Source organism: Myiozetetes cayanensis, unplaced genomic scaffold, assembly GCF_022539395.1.
Source record: "Myiozetetes cayanensis isolate MyiCay16 unplaced genomic scaffold, myiCay2020 scf5-8, whole genome shotgun sequence".
Classification (NCBI taxonomy): domain Eukaryota; kingdom Metazoa; phylum Chordata; class Aves; order Passeriformes; family Tyrannidae; genus Myiozetetes; species Myiozetetes cayanensis.
The window spans coordinates 102713418-102730897 of NW_026087742.1; the positions used below are offsets into that span (position 1 = coordinate 102713418).

The 17480-nt window shown below is 36.0% G+C and overlaps 1 protein-coding gene across 7 annotated transcripts in view; it reads left to right on the forward strand.

Moving 5' to 3' along the window:
• CNKSR2 (connector enhancer of kinase suppressor of Ras 2) overlaps positions 1-17480 on the forward strand; it is a 207917-nt gene that overhangs the window by 144163 nt on the left and 46274 nt on the right. For all 7 annotated transcript variants that reach the window (XM_050332516.1, XM_050332517.1, XM_050332518.1 and 4 more), the window contains 4 exons: positions 7364-7412; positions 8256-8428; positions 10584-10657; positions 13165-13236. In XM_050332516.1, the coding sequence (XP_050188473.1) occupies positions 7364-7412; positions 8256-8428; positions 10584-10657; positions 13165-13236 (368 nt within the window). The remainder of the gene's footprint in view (positions 1-7363; positions 7413-8255; positions 8429-10583; positions 10658-13164; positions 13237-17480) is intronic.

Here is a 17480-nt window from a genome sequence, read left to right on the forward strand (position 1 = left end):
GAGTAAGAATCCCTGAGCAGAAAAGCTGTGCTTGCTATCACATTTCAGACTATCACAATTCTGCCCTTAGCTAGCATATTCTTCTTGGTTAAGCAGTTGTAGGAACAGTTTTATGAAAATAGATGTCTTTGATATTATCAGCCCTTGTAGACTCTGTAATAAGGAGAGCATCCTGCACAGCTAATGTAGCCATTGCCTACCACAGAGGCAGGTAGAAAGCCTGCAGCCTCAAGGTCTTAGGCTACTTTTTTATTACAGTAACATACTCTTAAGGCGCATATTTAACTCTTCTTAAGGCACATATTGTTTCTTTATCCTTGTGGTCATTAACAAAATGCATGTGTTGGCAATTCATGGTCAGACATCCAAAAATCCAGGAATCCAGTTACAACTGTGACCATGAATGACTGGTCATAGCCATGTACTGTAGAAGTAGTACTTCCTGGAAGCCTTTCATAATGGACTTTTTGAATGCTACCCAAGAAAACTATTGCTTTGCCAACTTTCTCAAATACATGTTCATTTGGTCTTAGAATTGAAACACCCCTTTTTGGGTCTCTGAAAAAGCAAAACATACCAAGCCATGAATTCTGGAATCCATTGTTCTAGTGGCTTAATATGTCGGTGCCTCTCACAGCCCATTTGATAGTCAGTGATTCCTGCTTCTCTCTGTCTGAGGCACCCACCATTTAGAAGAGAAATATCCTCTGGGTATTTAGTATAATGATTCTACCTTACTTGTTGATGCTGTTTGTATGTAGTACAAAACCTCACTTTTAGGAGTTTGTTCATACGTAGTGTTCATACTGTGGTTTAGTATTAGATGCCTTAGAATCTTAGTGAATGCTGTCCTTTTAAACCCAGGAATGGTAGTTTTACTATAGAGTGTGCTCACAACAGAGAGAGCTGTGCAAGGAAAGCACAAGTATCTCTTACCAAAGCACCAAAAGATCAAAATTTAATTCAATTTATTATTTAATTCAATAAATTTTCCTTTTGAGAGGTGAGGCTGAAGGTTTCAGGGCATTGTTAATCAACTGTGGCATACTTAGTTGGTAAATCTCTTTTCATTCCAACTCACTATGGATTTATGAATTACTTGTATATGATGACTAGTTTGTTATCAGCCTATGACTAGTGTAGGAAATAGCTCTGGATTTGCTTTCATAAATTCACTGCTACCATTTTGTATTAGATTTTCTCTCACATAGAGCATCCCATTTACTGCATTTGCATTTTACCTATCCAAAGTGAAGCCCCACTTTTAGAAGAGTTTTGTAAACTAAAGCTCTTGCAGCATATTAAAAATACTTTGTTAATGACTTAGTACCATTTGATATCATTTTTTTGGCAACTAAGTAGTTGTAGCCAAAGATGAATCAGAGAATGCTGAGTGTGTGAGAAGTTCAAAATCCAGAAGTAAATAAAAATTTTAAAAAAAGAGAACAATTATTTAGCAAAATGAAAGAGGAAAGGAGAATAAAATAGGATTTGGAATAATCTTGGCGTTCTTGGTTACAGGAACAGGAGTATCTCCTGAAATATCCTGACAAGTCAGATATGCCACATCTGAGATTTTTTTGCAGATTTTCAGTGTTAGCAGTCTGTGGACTCCAGTCAATGCACAAACCAAGGCAGTGAGGTATTTACCTTTCTAAATATGATCATAACTTAGAACATAGTCTTTCCTTATGCCACTTTTTTGTTCATTCTCTTTTGAATGTAATTTCTCCCTTAAATCTTGATTTGTCCGTTAGCCTGGGAACTGATTCCTTCAGAGCATCAAGTCATGCCTCGTCTCTTCACTCCTGTGCCAGTGAAGTCCTGTGTGGCCCAACTTCAGCTCTTGTTCTGAAAACTGCCTTTCTGATGCCCTGTGTGGACTCAGCTAGTTTCAAGACCTATCTGACTATAAACAACAATTTTTTTTACTTACTTTGAGGGCTAAAATAGTCAAATAAGCACGTCAGTAGCTGCTCCTGCTGAAAACAAAGCAGTTACCTGTTGTGAATGAAATTCTGCTGCTGATTGGCAGGAAGCTTCAGACTTTCTGAGCTGCCAGAGGTCTTCTCTCATCATGCCTTTGTAACACAGTTCTTGAAAACTTCGTTTTCCACAAGTATCCATGAAAACTATTACTACTATTATTATCTCTTAATGGAGACTAAACAAGATGGTAAACAAAAAAGAATTTGGCGATATCACCTTTTACAAGTACCCTTGTGTGTAAGGTATTAATACTGATGTATGGTGTGACACTGTAATATAAACAGATTTGCATTTCCCCCCCTTTCACTCTTCTTTTAGCTCTGAAATTTTGGATCTCAACACACCAAATGCAAAGAAACGTGTATCTGGGTTATCAAAACTGTGAAAACAGAACATTGCCAGTGTTCTCCAAGTATTGAGAACTATCTCTCAGAGTGAGAGATCAATCAAATAATTGGCAGCACCAACTTTCTTTTTTTCTTTTTCCAGATACTGGCTTTTCCATCTGTAGCAGAAAGTTCCAGCAATCAGAAGTGTTACAATCTACCCTGTTGAAACTAGAGAAAGTTATCTTACAGTGACAGAGGGGAACTGCCTGACTGTAAATAGTTCCTTAGTGTCTAAACTTGCAGCTTGAGAAAAATTGGATTTGACTTGAGCTCTAAATAAAACTATGAAGATACCTGCCATTTTCCTTTCCAATCATACTGAGCTCAGATTTGGGTAAAAGAATTGGAGATTATTATTTCCATAACCTGATTCTCTCCTGCAGCTTTTTTAAAATGAGCAAGCAAAAAATCTCTGAAGAAAAGTGAAGAAACAGAAAAGCACTTCTCCTTGGAGAAGGAGAACTTCAGGAGCTGTCCAATTTAGTACTAATTGCTGTGGCCAGTCTAGTTCTTCAGAGAACCTTCAATAGTGGTCTTTTTTTGGTAAACCTACAAATACTGTAACCATGAAATGAGTTTATGTAACTATTAGAATCTATGCATTTTTTGAACATGGATTTAATGTTCTGTTGGTCACACCTGGAAGTTACATAAGATCTTGAGAGACGCTCTAAGCAATAGTTTAACCTGAAATCTTTAGACTTCCTCCTCGGGCTCTAAGTTTGGCAAAACAACCAGTCTTCTCAAATCAATAGTTTTGATCTATTTGTCTTCTACTTTTATATGAGCTTTCAACTTGAATAAAAATTTTCTAACTTTCATCATAACAGTTTAATCAAATATTCTTCTCTCCTGATAGCAGTTTCACTCCAATTTAATATTAGTATTGAAAGATCAGTTTATTAAGTTTTCTTTTTGGCATGTTACAAATAAATTAATTGAAACAAATTATCTCAGACTTTTATTTAAATACATTTTGCGAAATAGAGAGCTCTCAAATTACTACTGAGTTAATAATAAATATGTTTTCAGCCTTCTGAATGTTAATTACTAACTTTGAATCTTGTTTCCCTTAAGAGAAAATATAGAGAAGGCATGGTACTAACCAAGAATAAACACTTTATCCCAAGAGCAGAAATCAGGCAGAAACCTGGATAACTCCGAGAATGAGACAAAAACCTGGTAATCTCATTTCTTGACAGTTTTGTGTTTTACATACAAAGATGCTGATGTTGATTGGGTGCACAGACATAGTGTTGATTATATCATCTGTATGGGATTATTTTCTTGCTAAAGGAGCAAATACAGTTATAGGTCATTGGTGATCTCTTTGGTTAGTGTGAGCCTCCACCTGCAAGTATTTCATTATGGAGCTGTGTTACTGTGCTACAACCCTAAAAGGTATGCCCTGAGGGAGATTTCTATTTCCAGCTGTGCAGTCTTCTGATGGGCTTTCAGAACCCCGTCAATCATTCTGAGGAGTGTTAGAGTAAATATAACACACAGAGCCAAGTTTGGTAGTGAGACAGTTGCAGGCAGAGAGGAACTGGTACAGCTCCTCCATGCATATTGAAATCTCCATTGGCTAATGGAATGTGCTGCTAAGCCCTCGGAAAAGTAGGGCTAGAGGTAGGCTAGCACCCTTGTTAAAAAAAAATACAACTAACAACTAACAAACAAACAGAAACATAGGAAAAACCCTTGTAAAAATGATGTTTTATTCCTCTGGAGATACATATGCTTTGGAGGCTGCTGATAGCATACATATATATATATCTAAAATGTTCCTTTGATATTCTACTTAGGCTTGCATTTGTCAGAGGGCTTAGTTTTGGTATGGTATTAAATACAACAAGCCCAAAGATCACATATTACAGGAGGAAATCATTGCATTAAAAAAATTGAGATTCAGAGCATTCAAAGGAGTTTTGTTATTTGTTAAATATTAAGTGTCACCTTGCTTTTGGATAATGGAAAGTTTTTCTAATTGTATTTTGGGTGACTGGAAATCATGTAATTCCGAACATGATTAAAAAAATTTCAAATTTTCTTCAGGAGTGACAATTTCCACATGTCTTAAGGTATTCATCTATTTCATCTTTTCAGTGGCAATCTTGTTTCCATTTTACTTATTCTTTTCAGTCGCTAACAACTTTCTTTAATACAGGATAATGCTTTCTATTTAATTTCATGCTTGTTCTCAGAATTAGTAGAAGAGATTCTTGAGAACTGGGAAAAGATGTATGTGAAAGCAGTTGCTCAAAGCTCAAGATGTGTCAGAATCAAAATGCTCTGAACATACATTTAATCTGGTTTTGTGGGTGAGTCATTAAACAGTATCTTGCAGCAAGCTTGCATTAGCACAAGTGAATTTCTGGCTTTGGAGTGAATCCATATTTTTAGAGTTTGTGGCATTAAAAAGAAGTATTTATATTATTTTCATATTTGCCACATCATAGAATTAAGCTTAAAAGGGGAAACATTATGGTGACCAACATCAGGACAGGTGGCATAAAGAAGCTGTGGAATCTACATCTTTGCAGATAGGTGGATCTAGGCTAGAGATGACCCTGATGATCCAGTGTGGGCTTCAGAGCAAGCCTTACTCTGATCAGGAGGAAGGACATGACCTCCTTTGTCATTCTTGGATTATAAACAACATATTTTCTATTACATATGCATCTTCAGGATTAAAAAAATAAGATGGTGCTGTTTTTTGCAAAGGGTGAACTAAATTGAAGCCTGAAGTCTATGTAAAATAATCTAAAGTGGTAGTTAAAATCACTGCAGTTGAATGGTTCCCAGGAACTTCACTCAGTTGTAGATTTTGACCTTGATTATAATTTAATTCAATGAGCTAATTTAGAATAATAACTGAATTCAATAAAACCTTTCTATTTTGCAATATGACATAATGTATGGAAAAATGGCTAGACATCTAAATTACATGCTTTCTTCCTATTAAAAGCTGATACCCCTTCATTACCCTTCCTTCCCAAAAACTGACTCAGAGGTTGAGAGGTGTGAGCTCACATTTGCAGGTTCAGTTTATGGACAAAATATTTAACGAGAAGGCTTTTTATATTGTTCTCACTTGCTTTCAGATTCACTTTTAAGAAAACCAAGGTTTTCTGTTTCTGTTTTGACACTTGCAAAACATTAGTGCAGAAAAGTCAAGCAGCAGAATGAAGTTGTCTGGGTTGTGAACTGAGAAGTGCTAAAGTTTCGGATTTGTATGTGTGTGGTTTTTTTCAGCCACTTTGAATTAGTCAAGATTGTCAAAGTGTCTGAGAGGGAGTTATTTACACACTTCTGCCCAGCCTCTCTGTTTTTCCTGAGTGATAAAGGTCTCTCTTAGTACTATGCAGTTTGAAATGTTTCATGTGACATAAGCTGGGATGGTGTTGCTGTCTTGGCTTCTTGAGAGCTGTTGCTGATTTAATTGATATTGGTAGCAGAAGAAGGACAAGAGCCAGGGAATGAGAACAAGGGGGATCCATTTTTCTTCCCAGTGGAGTCCTATTTTGACCCTCTGAAGTGGCAATCTAATTGAGTAGCTTTCTTCAGATATGGTCTCCAAGGAATCAGCACATCGAGAAAATGAGATAATTTTTTAAATTACACCTAATTATTTCATTGCTGGTAATTTTTCCCCATGGGCATGTTAGCATTTGCTTCTTGAGACTCTCTCAGCTGTGAGGCAAGACATCCCTTCGAAGCTGAGCCACAGTCTTCTGCAGCGAGCTCAGGTGTGCGGGAAGCAGGGAGGAGAAAATTAAAATAGAACAGAATCATTAAGGTTGGAAAAGAACTCCAGGATCATCGAGTCCAACCTTTAACTTAAACACCACCATGTCAACTAAACTATAGCACTAAGTGCCGTGTCCAAAACCAAAGCAGCTCTTTGACTTAAAAGGGAGTCTTGTAAACTGGGGTGGGGGGTTGTCGTGTCTGCTTGGAACAGGATTTGGGATCTCAGGGCTGTCAGTGCTTTTGCTTAGATTTATTTTTAACTGAGTGGCACAAAAGGTTTTATTTTTTTAATTAATTCATGGTAGTCTGAAATAGGAAGTTTTAATACTCAAGACACTGTAATGTGGCCTTTTCTTAGTTTTAGCAATAATACATTTGTCTATCTTCATAGAAAAATAAAATTCAAAACAAGCGAAATCATGTCTTTAAATTTTGATGCGATTAATTACAGAATTACTTTTTTAATTCACTAGGTATTGTGATTATCTGACTCAAAGTTTTCAAACAGAAATGGCCATGAAATGTGTTAATATGTGTTGGTATTATCAAAAGCTAGAATCCTAAGTAAAGGAGTAATTTCCATCCTGTCTCATAGATTAGTTCGTAGACAATAGATTAGTTCATGGGAGTGGATCAACTGGAGGGAAGTACTTCCCCTTAAAACCTGGTAAAAAATTAAGTTCTGATTCAGAATTTTTATTTGGGAGATGCTTTTCTAGTTGTGGATTTAGCAAAATTTTACTGGCGTCCTTAAAATACTAGGCCTGTTTCTGAAAAAATTGTCCAGTGGTCTAATGACTGTTGTATAAATGCCTTCACACCTGCATTAGGAAATGTGTTAATTTGCACATTTGCATATGTGTCAAGAATATCTTAGTTGGATGATGTATTAGAAATACATGAGCTGAGTATTTGCACTATCACAACAACCAAAGGGAACCATTCCTTCTTTATTGGCAGAACAAGAGAAGAGTGACAATTTTAGAGAGAAACTTCAGTTGTTTTTGCAAACTAATTTGTGGTCTATTTTAAGATGTTTCACAGCATACTTTTGCTCTACAACCTCATAAACAGATGAACTAAAATTACCTCTTTTCTTAGGCCTAGAAGTCTTTTGGCTGGTGTTACCTGATGATGACTTCAGTGTCCCCAGGTTACATTTATTTTATTATAAGGATGTAGTCAAATATAAATCTTGTTTTTTCACTTCTTTCGTTTTGATTTTCTTGTAGACATTTCAACAGTCTTCTCTACAGCAGAAAAGTAAAAAGAAGAACAAAGGTAAAAAATAAATTTGTTTTCATGTACTGGTGGGAAGGCAATTGCCAACATTAATGTTATGATATTGCAGTATCTGAGGAACTAGAACTTGTTAGCTCCAGTCAAATGTTCAGTTCAGTTGACCATGTTGAGAATGTGTTAGTCCACTACTGATGTCTCATAGTTTCCTAATGCCCCTCTACCTTTATGTATCTGTTTTTATCTTGGTTTTGAATACTCAGACTCAGCCTCTTTGGGGCCAGGGTTGGTTTTTCCAGCTGTATGCATGTAATGCCTCAGTGCAGCACTTGCTCATTACCTATGCTGTCAGGTAATTTATATCATAGTAAATTTTCTTCCTTTGATTTAGAAGTACAAAGGCTTAGGAACTGTTTAGTTTCAAAAGAGGCTGCAAAGAGAAGTTTTTGAACACCTATGAAGTACTTAAATAGTTGTATTTGGCAACTGAATGGGAAAGTACTTGAATTTATATGTTGTATGCTTTGATCTGATGTGAAATACTAATCTTTTTCTTATTTTTAAATATCTTGCCTTTCTTTTCTCTATAGTGTCTTCTCTTTCTGTGTTGCCTTTTTTTTTTTTTTTTTGGTCTTATCCATAGAATATATAAAATACAAGTTCTGAGATGCTGAAAATGGTTTGCTTTGATTTGCTTTGGTTTTTAAATTATGGTGAGTTGCATAAGTTTTGTGGTCAAAATAGAATGTTTGTAATATTTTACTCATGGCAAATTGAGTTGAAATTTTTAATTAATTTTCTTAAATATATGGTGCTTTCTAACTAGCTGTCATTGATTTAGTGGACAAGTCAAATGCTTTCACATCAACTTGCTGTCATTTTCAGCTCCTATCCCTGGTAAAAGCAAAAGACGGATCTCATGTAAAGATCTTGGTCGAGGGGACTGTGAAGGCTGGCTTTGGAAAAAGAAAGATGCCAAGAGTTATTTCTCCCAGAAATGGAAAAAGTACTGGTTTGTCCTGAAGGATACATCTCTATATTGGTATATCAATGAAGAGGTAAAGTATCTGTGCTCAACAAATTTGTGTCTCAACAAATACTCTGTGTAGTGCTGTTGTCATGATTTAGTGGGTAACTGATGCTTTGAGTGCTTATATGTTAATAACTTTGTGTTCAAAGAATCATAGTGAAATTAATATTAACTGCTGGACAAAATTACCATTAAGGTCTGGAGATATTTGGTCCTTCCAATTCACCTTTTACTACATGGAAAAATAACAGTTTCCTGTGTCCTGCTGACAGCAGTTTAGAATAAATCTATCCTCAAAGCCTTGAAAGAGAAAAAGGTAGTTATTTAATCCTGTCATTCAAGCTTTAGTCATGGGAGTGTAAACTTTGATGTTGTGCTGCCTGGTGTTCCTTGTTTATCTGTGCTAGTGAAACCACCCAAACTTCTTGCAATTAAGGAAGATACCTCTGTTTTCTCAGTTGTGTTCTCCTGTTGTTCCTTCTTTGTAGCTCTTTATGTGATTTCAGTGCTTATATATGCCAAACTTAAAAGCATAGGAGCAGCCCAACTGAACTGTGTACAGGTTTGATTTTGCAACATATTCTGCAGTGGTACACATTTGTTTATATCAGCTTTAGCAGCAAAGCTTTTTTTCCAGTGAGTTAGGAAACCTTGATTTTAAATCCTATTAGTCTCAGTAGTAAATATGCTGAGATAAAATCATTGCCAAGATGTGGATGCACTCCATCCTGGACTTGTTCTTTTAATCACTGCAAGCATTTGTACATAACCTTTTCAATATATTGTAATCCTTAACTTTTCCCTGAGTAAACAGAAAGCAAGTTGTTCCATGAAAAGAGTTACTGAAGCCTATTGTCCCACAGATTCATTCCATTTGTGTCTTAGTCCCAGCTTCAGATCAGTAACCCTAACTCCTAACTCCATCCTCCATCCCTTGGCTATTATAAGGTCTTCATCAGGGTGGCATTTGATGCCTACAACTACAATGACTGCCCAACAGCTGTGGCCAAGGAGCACACGGAACCTCTGAGCTGTACTATACTTTCCTGTGCAGAGAGCAGTGGTCTGAGCACCTGTGTCTCCCACCCTGTCCCAGACTTCCCTGGGACATTCTGAGACTCGGTAATTTTTGAGACCTCAGCTCCCTCAGCAGTGTCTGTAAATCACCAACAGATTCAGAGGCTGGCAGGGGGTGCCTCAGTGGTAGATGGACAGACAAGCCAACAGTGCTCTTGCCAAAATTGTTTCCTTAGGCAACCATTCAAAAAAGAAAGAGCAAGATTATTTTAAACAGTGTCCTTTGGGTTTGAAAATACCTGCTAATTCAGAACCTGTTACAACCTTGTACCTTCTACACAGCAACTCCAGCTCCATTTTATATGTTGATTTATGTCTTTTATTTATTTGTTTTTAAGAAGGCATATAATCATATAGGCTGCATAAGTAGCATAAATAACAATCTGAATTCATAGAAAAAGATATAATTCTGTGGAATTCCTTAACATGCATTTATATTTTCTGCAGCTTCACTTCTATGATCCTGTATTAATTTTGCATGCAAAGTTATGGGCTGTTAATAAGGAAGACTATGTTATTGATGTAATAGTAGCTTAAAATAAATAATTCTTTCAAACTGTGAAAAGCCAAGAGAGATGGAATATCTGATAAAATAAACTGTGTAAGTCTTTAGACGAGAGAGGAGGAAGGTCAGATGTATTATGAGTGTTTTAGAGAGATGAAAGTAGCTGAAGAGTTATCATGCCTCTTAGCTGTGATATCTCATGAAGATGGCAAACAGCACACATTGAAATTGCCTTTTTCCCTATTTCTTACAGTAGGCTGCATTTCTCCTTACTAATTAATCCTTCTTCCCCCAAAATTAACTAATTACAATAACTAATTGACGGAATACATTTGGCCATTTTGTATATTTTCAAATGTTGGTTCAGCTGTGAAATTGTTTGAGAAAACTAGGTATTTAAAATTGTATTTTACAGCAAGGGATCTGTCTTACTACTTTGGCAAAAATCCCAGTGACTTCTGTGGGAGGTTTGCCAGAGCAGAGCATACATTAGTATTCCTTATATAAGAAGCAGACAAGGGAAAATATTTCAAAATTTTCAGTGTGGTGGGGTTTTTTTCCGACAGTTTAGCTACACTAATATCTGGAACTATCTTTGCAGGATGAAAAAGCAGAAGGATTCATCAGTCTACCTGAATTTAAAATTGACAGAGCCAGTGAATGCCGCAAGAAATAGTAAGCATGCTCAAAAATAATGCAATGATACAATAAAAAAAGTGGAACAAATTACAAGGTTTTCTCTTAAAACAGTGACACAATGGGCTTCATTACAATGATCATGGGGTTGAATCACAGAATAAGCTCATACAGGAAAAGCAAATTAATTTTTGTATGTGTGTGCCATCTTGCCCAAAGAAGGCTATTTTTTTACTTCATCGTGAATCACAGTGCTTGACTAGACCAAAATGAATTATGAGCAAGAAGACTGCTTGGCTGTTTCTGGCCCTTTATTTTCCTAGTTTCCCTTTCTTCTTTTTTTTTTCCTAGTTTTCCTTTCTTCTTTTTTTCCCTTTCTGTTAGGGGTTGGGTTTTTTAATTTGTTTGTTGGGAGTTGGAGAGTGTTTGTGTGATACCATTACACTTGATAAGAAGCTTTAAGCGTAATACAGAGACCAGAGAGATAAAAAAATCCCCAAGTTATGGCCAGGCATCAATATTTAATGTAACTCCAAGTTAGTTAGCATCATCTCAAAGTTTGCTGACACAGTATATCAGTCCCGAGGCAGAGTTAAAATGAGAATGACAGCAATTTTTTGTGGTTTTGATATATGACCTAAAGGTCTTAAAGAATGTTTCTTCTCACCAGTTTATGCTGCTATCTAGATTTGTGCCATTGCACAAATCCATTTATTATTTAGATGCAAATTCAGCATATGTAGCAATATGACAGGTGCATACTGCTGCAGAGATATTTTTAGAGTCATTATTGTTCAAAAATTTTTCACCTTGCCTTTTAGTGATTTGTAGAGTTCTTTTAAGTTTAACAAGACTTTGGAATTGCTGAAATTTGTGAAAAACAGTGTTTGCAAACCTAAAGTGGTATGACTTGTAGTACACAGAGTTCTACAGAAGGCACTGACCTTGTATCAGTTGGTCTCTGTATCTCTTCAGGGAGAACACTACTCTTCATGATGATCTCAAAGAGCAGAAAATTAAAACTGCATTTATAAAAATAAAAAAAGGTATCAATTTGGCTCATTGTCCTGTGTCCTTGGGCCACATGGCTAAAGTGCTTCATTTTTAATTTTTTTGAAGCAGCAGCATAAAGTCGACTCATTTCTCAGAATTGTACCCTGCTTAAATTGTTTTGGTTTGGTTTTACTTGATTTAATATCTACTGCATAGTAGCACGTAAAATGCAGCTATTAAGATTCCTTGCTTGTGTGAGATATAAAGATAAAAAAAAAACATCTAAGAGTCCAGACGAACAGATGCTGCAACAGTTTTAAGAAGTCAATTTTTGGGTCTCAGTAACTTGATGATGTCTTTCTAAACTGAGCAGATGTCACTGTACATCTGCTTTGGCTTGCATAACATTGTGTCGTGCTGTAATGTGTTAGAGGAATTCCTTTAGTCTCAGTTTTCTGTTGCCCTCTCTAGCAGTAACTTTGCTCGATACAAAATTCATATGCCTGGTTTCCAGAACATGGATGTGTGTCCATCTGTGTACACACACAGACATACATATTGAAAATTGCAAGCGTGATACACACGAAGAACATAATTACCATTTTTCTGAGACATAATGGATTAGAGAATGAGAATTATTTTATTGCCTTATATGTATCTTTATATATATATATATATATAAAATCCATTGTGTCTCAGGAAAATGGTGATGATGTTCTTCATGTATCATGTTTGCAGTCTTCCTTATCTTCTTTGGGACTGTTACATTTTTTGTACTTATTTTAAGAGACACATGCAGAAAAATTGTTCTTCTGTACTGTAAATTAGTAACTATTTTAAATGCATTTTCTGGTTTTTCAAGTACTTCACCGTAACTCTTTATCCATCATAGATAAAAGATTCTTTCTAGTAATTTATTTCATATTATGTATGAAATGCAGTAATTCTCTCAGCCCAGTCATGTTGATTGCTTTAGTGGAAAGAAAAGATGAGATGTAATTGCCCATTGCTTAGAATGACCTCATGAACACAGTGTTGATTTACGACAGCTTTTCTGAAGTCAATCAGCACATCACATTTTCCTGCTGGAAATGCAGTCATTAGAGCTAAAGGTAATATCAAAGTCATTGGGATGTGAGAAATCACCAGGACTGAGAATTTTTCTGTTGTATTTAATTAATTGTTCTGTCAGTTTTCTGTTCAGAAAAAAATTTGACAGCTATATATATATCAACAAAATTACCTGATACATAAAATTGTATCTTTAACTGATTATCTTTTTCCAAATACAGTACACTGCAGGTGATGGTGAAACAATTATTTATGCACATATGAATCAAGAATCATTTAGAACAGGGTAGTTGAAAAGCACTTTACTTGGTGAAATCTGGCACAATCCTAAAAGTTGTATGTTTATGTACTGTTTGGGGGCATGCAACAACTTAGGAAATATAAACTCATCTCATTCCTTGGTGACCACGCTGTCTTACATCTTAAAAAAAAAAAAAAGAGTTGTACCATTACATTGTTATAATTATGTTTTTTCTCTACAGTGCATTCAAAGCCTGCCATCCTAAGATCAAAAGTTTTTATTTTGCTGCTGAACATCTAGATGACATGAACAGGTAAGGAAATCTAGCAAAGTTCAAGGGCACATTCCTTAAATGTGACACTTCTTGAAGCTAGTAATAACACAGTGATAATAAAGAATGTGTTATTCTAAAAAGTTATGTTTAATAGCTAATAACCATTATTTCTGACTGGCTGCATAGGCTAAATATTTGATTCATGCAAAAATTACCTTTTCTTGAAACAAAGGTTTGAAGATTCCCTGTTTCTAAAAAGAAATAAATACAGTATGTGAAACAACCCCAAACACAATTTCAGAATTCCAGGTTTCTGATTTTGGCTGTGTGGCACCTGCCAATGTGAGATATCTCCAACTCTGCTTCCTAACATACTCCCAAACAGATGTGATGCTTGCTCTGGGAATCCTTCTATTTCTTGCTCTGGAGGGAATAAGAAGTTGGAGAAGGATCTAAAGCAGTCGCTGCTTTTTCTTCTGCCAGTCTTGAAAAATGAGAGAGGGATTACAAGGAATAAATTTTGCAGATTCTCTCTACTGCCATGAATTTAACCTACATGTTGAATTGAATTTGGTGTGGAAAATTTCAACATCTAAAAGAAGAACAAGGACTTGAGTCTTAGTTCTTTGAGTAATGAATTTTACTCTATCTATTTTAGACCATTTTTGCAATAATTCAGGAACATAATTGAGACTTCAGCACAAAATAAACACAATTCCTCTTAATTTATTTGAATAGTAAATTAAAACATGGGTCCCATGTCTATACAAATATTTGGGGGTTATTTCATTTACTTTCACTACATAAACTGGAATTAATTCAGTTCCAAATAATACACCATTTTCATCATATGACAGAGAACACAAACAAAAATCTGTATTGCAACCTGATAATTGCTCTACCTTACAAAATGTCTGTGAATATCCTTGCTGACCAGAATTGTTTTTAAAACAGAGGAAAAATGAGATAAAACTGAATCCATAAAACCATTAGTGAGTGCTATAATCATGGTTTAGTCTCTCCTACTGATAGGATTCACCTACCTGGCCGAGCACGTTCAGGGTACTACCAGTTTGTTACTGATAATATTTGGCTGGAAAAGCAAGCTGATACCATACTATGCTTACTTTCATTTAGAAATCATCTCTGTTAAAATTTTTTCAGAAGTTTGTGCATGACTGAGGGTCACTTTGAAAGTCTCTCCTCAGTGAGAAAACTTAAAACCTTTTCATTTGTTTGTGAAATTTTAGGCTTGCCTTTCCTTGATAATTCTGTCAAGCCAGTCACTCCAAATGCAATTTGCTGCACAGCAAATAGAAAAATGGAATGGTTTATATGGCATGTCCTGAACTACAGCAGTAGCTAAATCATTTCTGTCAGCAGGTCCTCAGTCAGTATGACAAAGCACCTTCATGCTAAGGATAAAAATTTATATAACTGTTCAGTAATCAGAAAGCAGCAGCAAATATGCAACAATTCTTTAAAAATATATTGCACAGTCTAAAACTCAGGAATTAAAAGATTTTTAATTTCCCAACACAAATTGGTTTTTATCATATTTTGAAGTAAGTGCTTATTAATTCATTTAGAATGAGCTTGACAAGATTTGATCTGAGTTATACACATGTAAATTTAAAGCAACTCTGTCAAGGCCTATGGTAATTCTTACATCTGAGTTGCCATCAGTCTCACAAAAGAATTTTATTTTTTCTCTTTGTTTAATATATTAGAAAAAGTAGTTTGCTTTCATAAACATTGAGTCAACTCAATAGATTGGAAAAAGAGTGACTGAAATATAGTCTTTCAAATGCAGTGATAAGAAAATGCTTCCTGTCTGAAAGCATTTTATAGCCTAGATGAAGTAAAACACAGAGACAAGTTTTTAAGTTAAATTAAGACTCCTGATAATTTTCTGTTCTGTTTTTGGTCAAGTTTCTGACATACGTTCTAATTACGTATCAGGCAGTCATCTCAATTCTGTTTATACTTGAAGCAGAAGAAACAACAGAAGAAAACTACTAATACATAGTCTGACTGAAAGTACAAAATGGTTCAATTCCTTCATCCTTTATATAAAATTCAGTTGTTTTTACTAAAAAAGTGTTTGCAGGCTGTGAAGTTTTTGTTTGTGTGTATCTACTCACATCAAATGGGTATTTTAATCTCAGGTAACTCTGTCACTAGTCAAATTTTCTTACTACTTTTATGACTGTGCCACACCATGGTGTTGGTAAGGAGTCTGGAGAGCTGTGATCACTGAACTCTGTTGCTGTGGTGTCTGAAGATCCTTTTATCTGTATGGTCACACCAGTAAAAGTGTTCTTTTTACCTATATAATATGCTTAGTCTGGGTGAGAAGAAGGACAGAATATCCTTTATTGATGCAAAGTACTGTTTTGCTTGTGTAAGTTTATAGTCATGGAAACATCTTGCTTGGAAATTCACTGTGATTCTCTTCATTCTGGTTAAACTGCAGGCAGGTACTTACAGACACTCTAAAGTATCCATATTTCCATATAGCAAGTTCATCCTATATCCTTGAGGGAAACTTGACACCCTGCTTTGACTGAAAGCATTGCATCTACCTGCAGCATGAGACAGGAGAGGAAAATGTTTCCTACCAGTCTGTGAGAGTTCCAGTACTGTGCATCCTTCTTTACAGAAATTGCAGATTTACAGAAAGACAGGAGTTTTCTAATCCTGTTCAATGTGTCATAAAATTGTTTTAATTAAAAACTGACAAGAAATGAATGTGCTATTATTAAATAAAAAAAATTTAAACCCACGTGACTGCTGCAGCTACCAGTGCCACTTTATTCATTGTCATACCTAGCAAACAGGTCTTAAAGAAAATTAAAGCTGCATTTGCTCTAAAGAAACAATATTTTCTTGGCCTCTTACCCTCCAAAGATTGCAGTGGCTACCAGGACACACATACTACAGGGAAGAAAGATATAAATCTTCCCATGTCCTAGGGCTTTGAATCTTCTAAGAAATATTTGTGTAACTGTATGCTTGGAACTTTTGTGCCTGGTGCATTGTAATCCAGGCGTGTTTTCCTCCTCTTCCATTCTGCAGGAATTTCTCTTTTCAAACAACCTCAGTGTGTTGGATTTCTCATAAAATTCTAACTTCAATGAGCCATAACTCTAGCCATACGTTATTAAAATAATATTAATTCTCTAACCATTTCTGGAAAAGCTTTAGCAGCCACATATCAAAAGATACACAGAAGAGGTCAATACCATTGTTTTTGTTTCTAGGCTGGCAAACCACTCAAAAGCTGTGGTTGTTAACAGTTTGCAAACACGTCAGTACCTTTTTGTTCACCCCACAGGCACTGCCAGTCATATTCCAAACCTTGACACAGATCATGAACTGTGAAGATGAGTCTCCTCTCTGTATCAGAGTGAGGGTTCTCATTAGATTATACTTTTCAGGAAACAACATTTTTCTAGAAACAATCATCTGTCATAGCTGTAAGCAGTATCAATTGACTGTCAGTTAAGTGTTTGTTAATTTAATTGGTTGCCTCATTAACACACACACTTACCAGGAAATGCTATCTCATATTTAGGACAGAATGAAGTTTTTCAATAGGAGAACCTTTATAGATGTATCATCTAACACTTTGTGCCCAGCAGCCCTTCTCAATGGGGTTCAGTAGGTGGCTGTTCCCTGCTGGCTGTGCAGGTGGGGGAGGTAAGCCAGGAGCTGAACTTGGGAACACGAAATCCAGAATAGGCAGGAGGCAAACAAAGGGCCATCTCCACTGACTGCCATACTGTTTGACAGAGCAGATGCTTCTTCTCTTGTGCTGCTTTACCCTTTGGACACAGACAAGTCTATGGCTTTTGCTGGTCCTTCAGCAGCGTGGGGCTGGAGTGCTTTGGGTGAGGTTCCTGCCTCAGTGCCTCTCATTTGGGCTGGCAGAGCTGTCACGACAGCTGAGCTTTATTCCCCAAAGGAACTCTTCACATATCAGGAATGTGAGCCTAAAAGGTAGCTTTGTAGTGGGTCATCTTTCTGCTGGGAAGGTGTGAAATCATTTTCTGAGACATGGTTTGTTGGACTTCTGTTCCTATGTGCCACTTGTTTTTATAACTATGGCACTTCTAACAATTATAATTTAAATTTTAAGTCTCTTCTTCAGCTTCCCTATTCTTCTGGCAGAAGTTTTGATTGTGTGGTAACATTAAGTATTCTGCAATCACTTTAGGAGTAAATCTCTAGCTTTCTTCTCGATGTCCAACACTTTATGGACCATTAACATGGTTTACAGA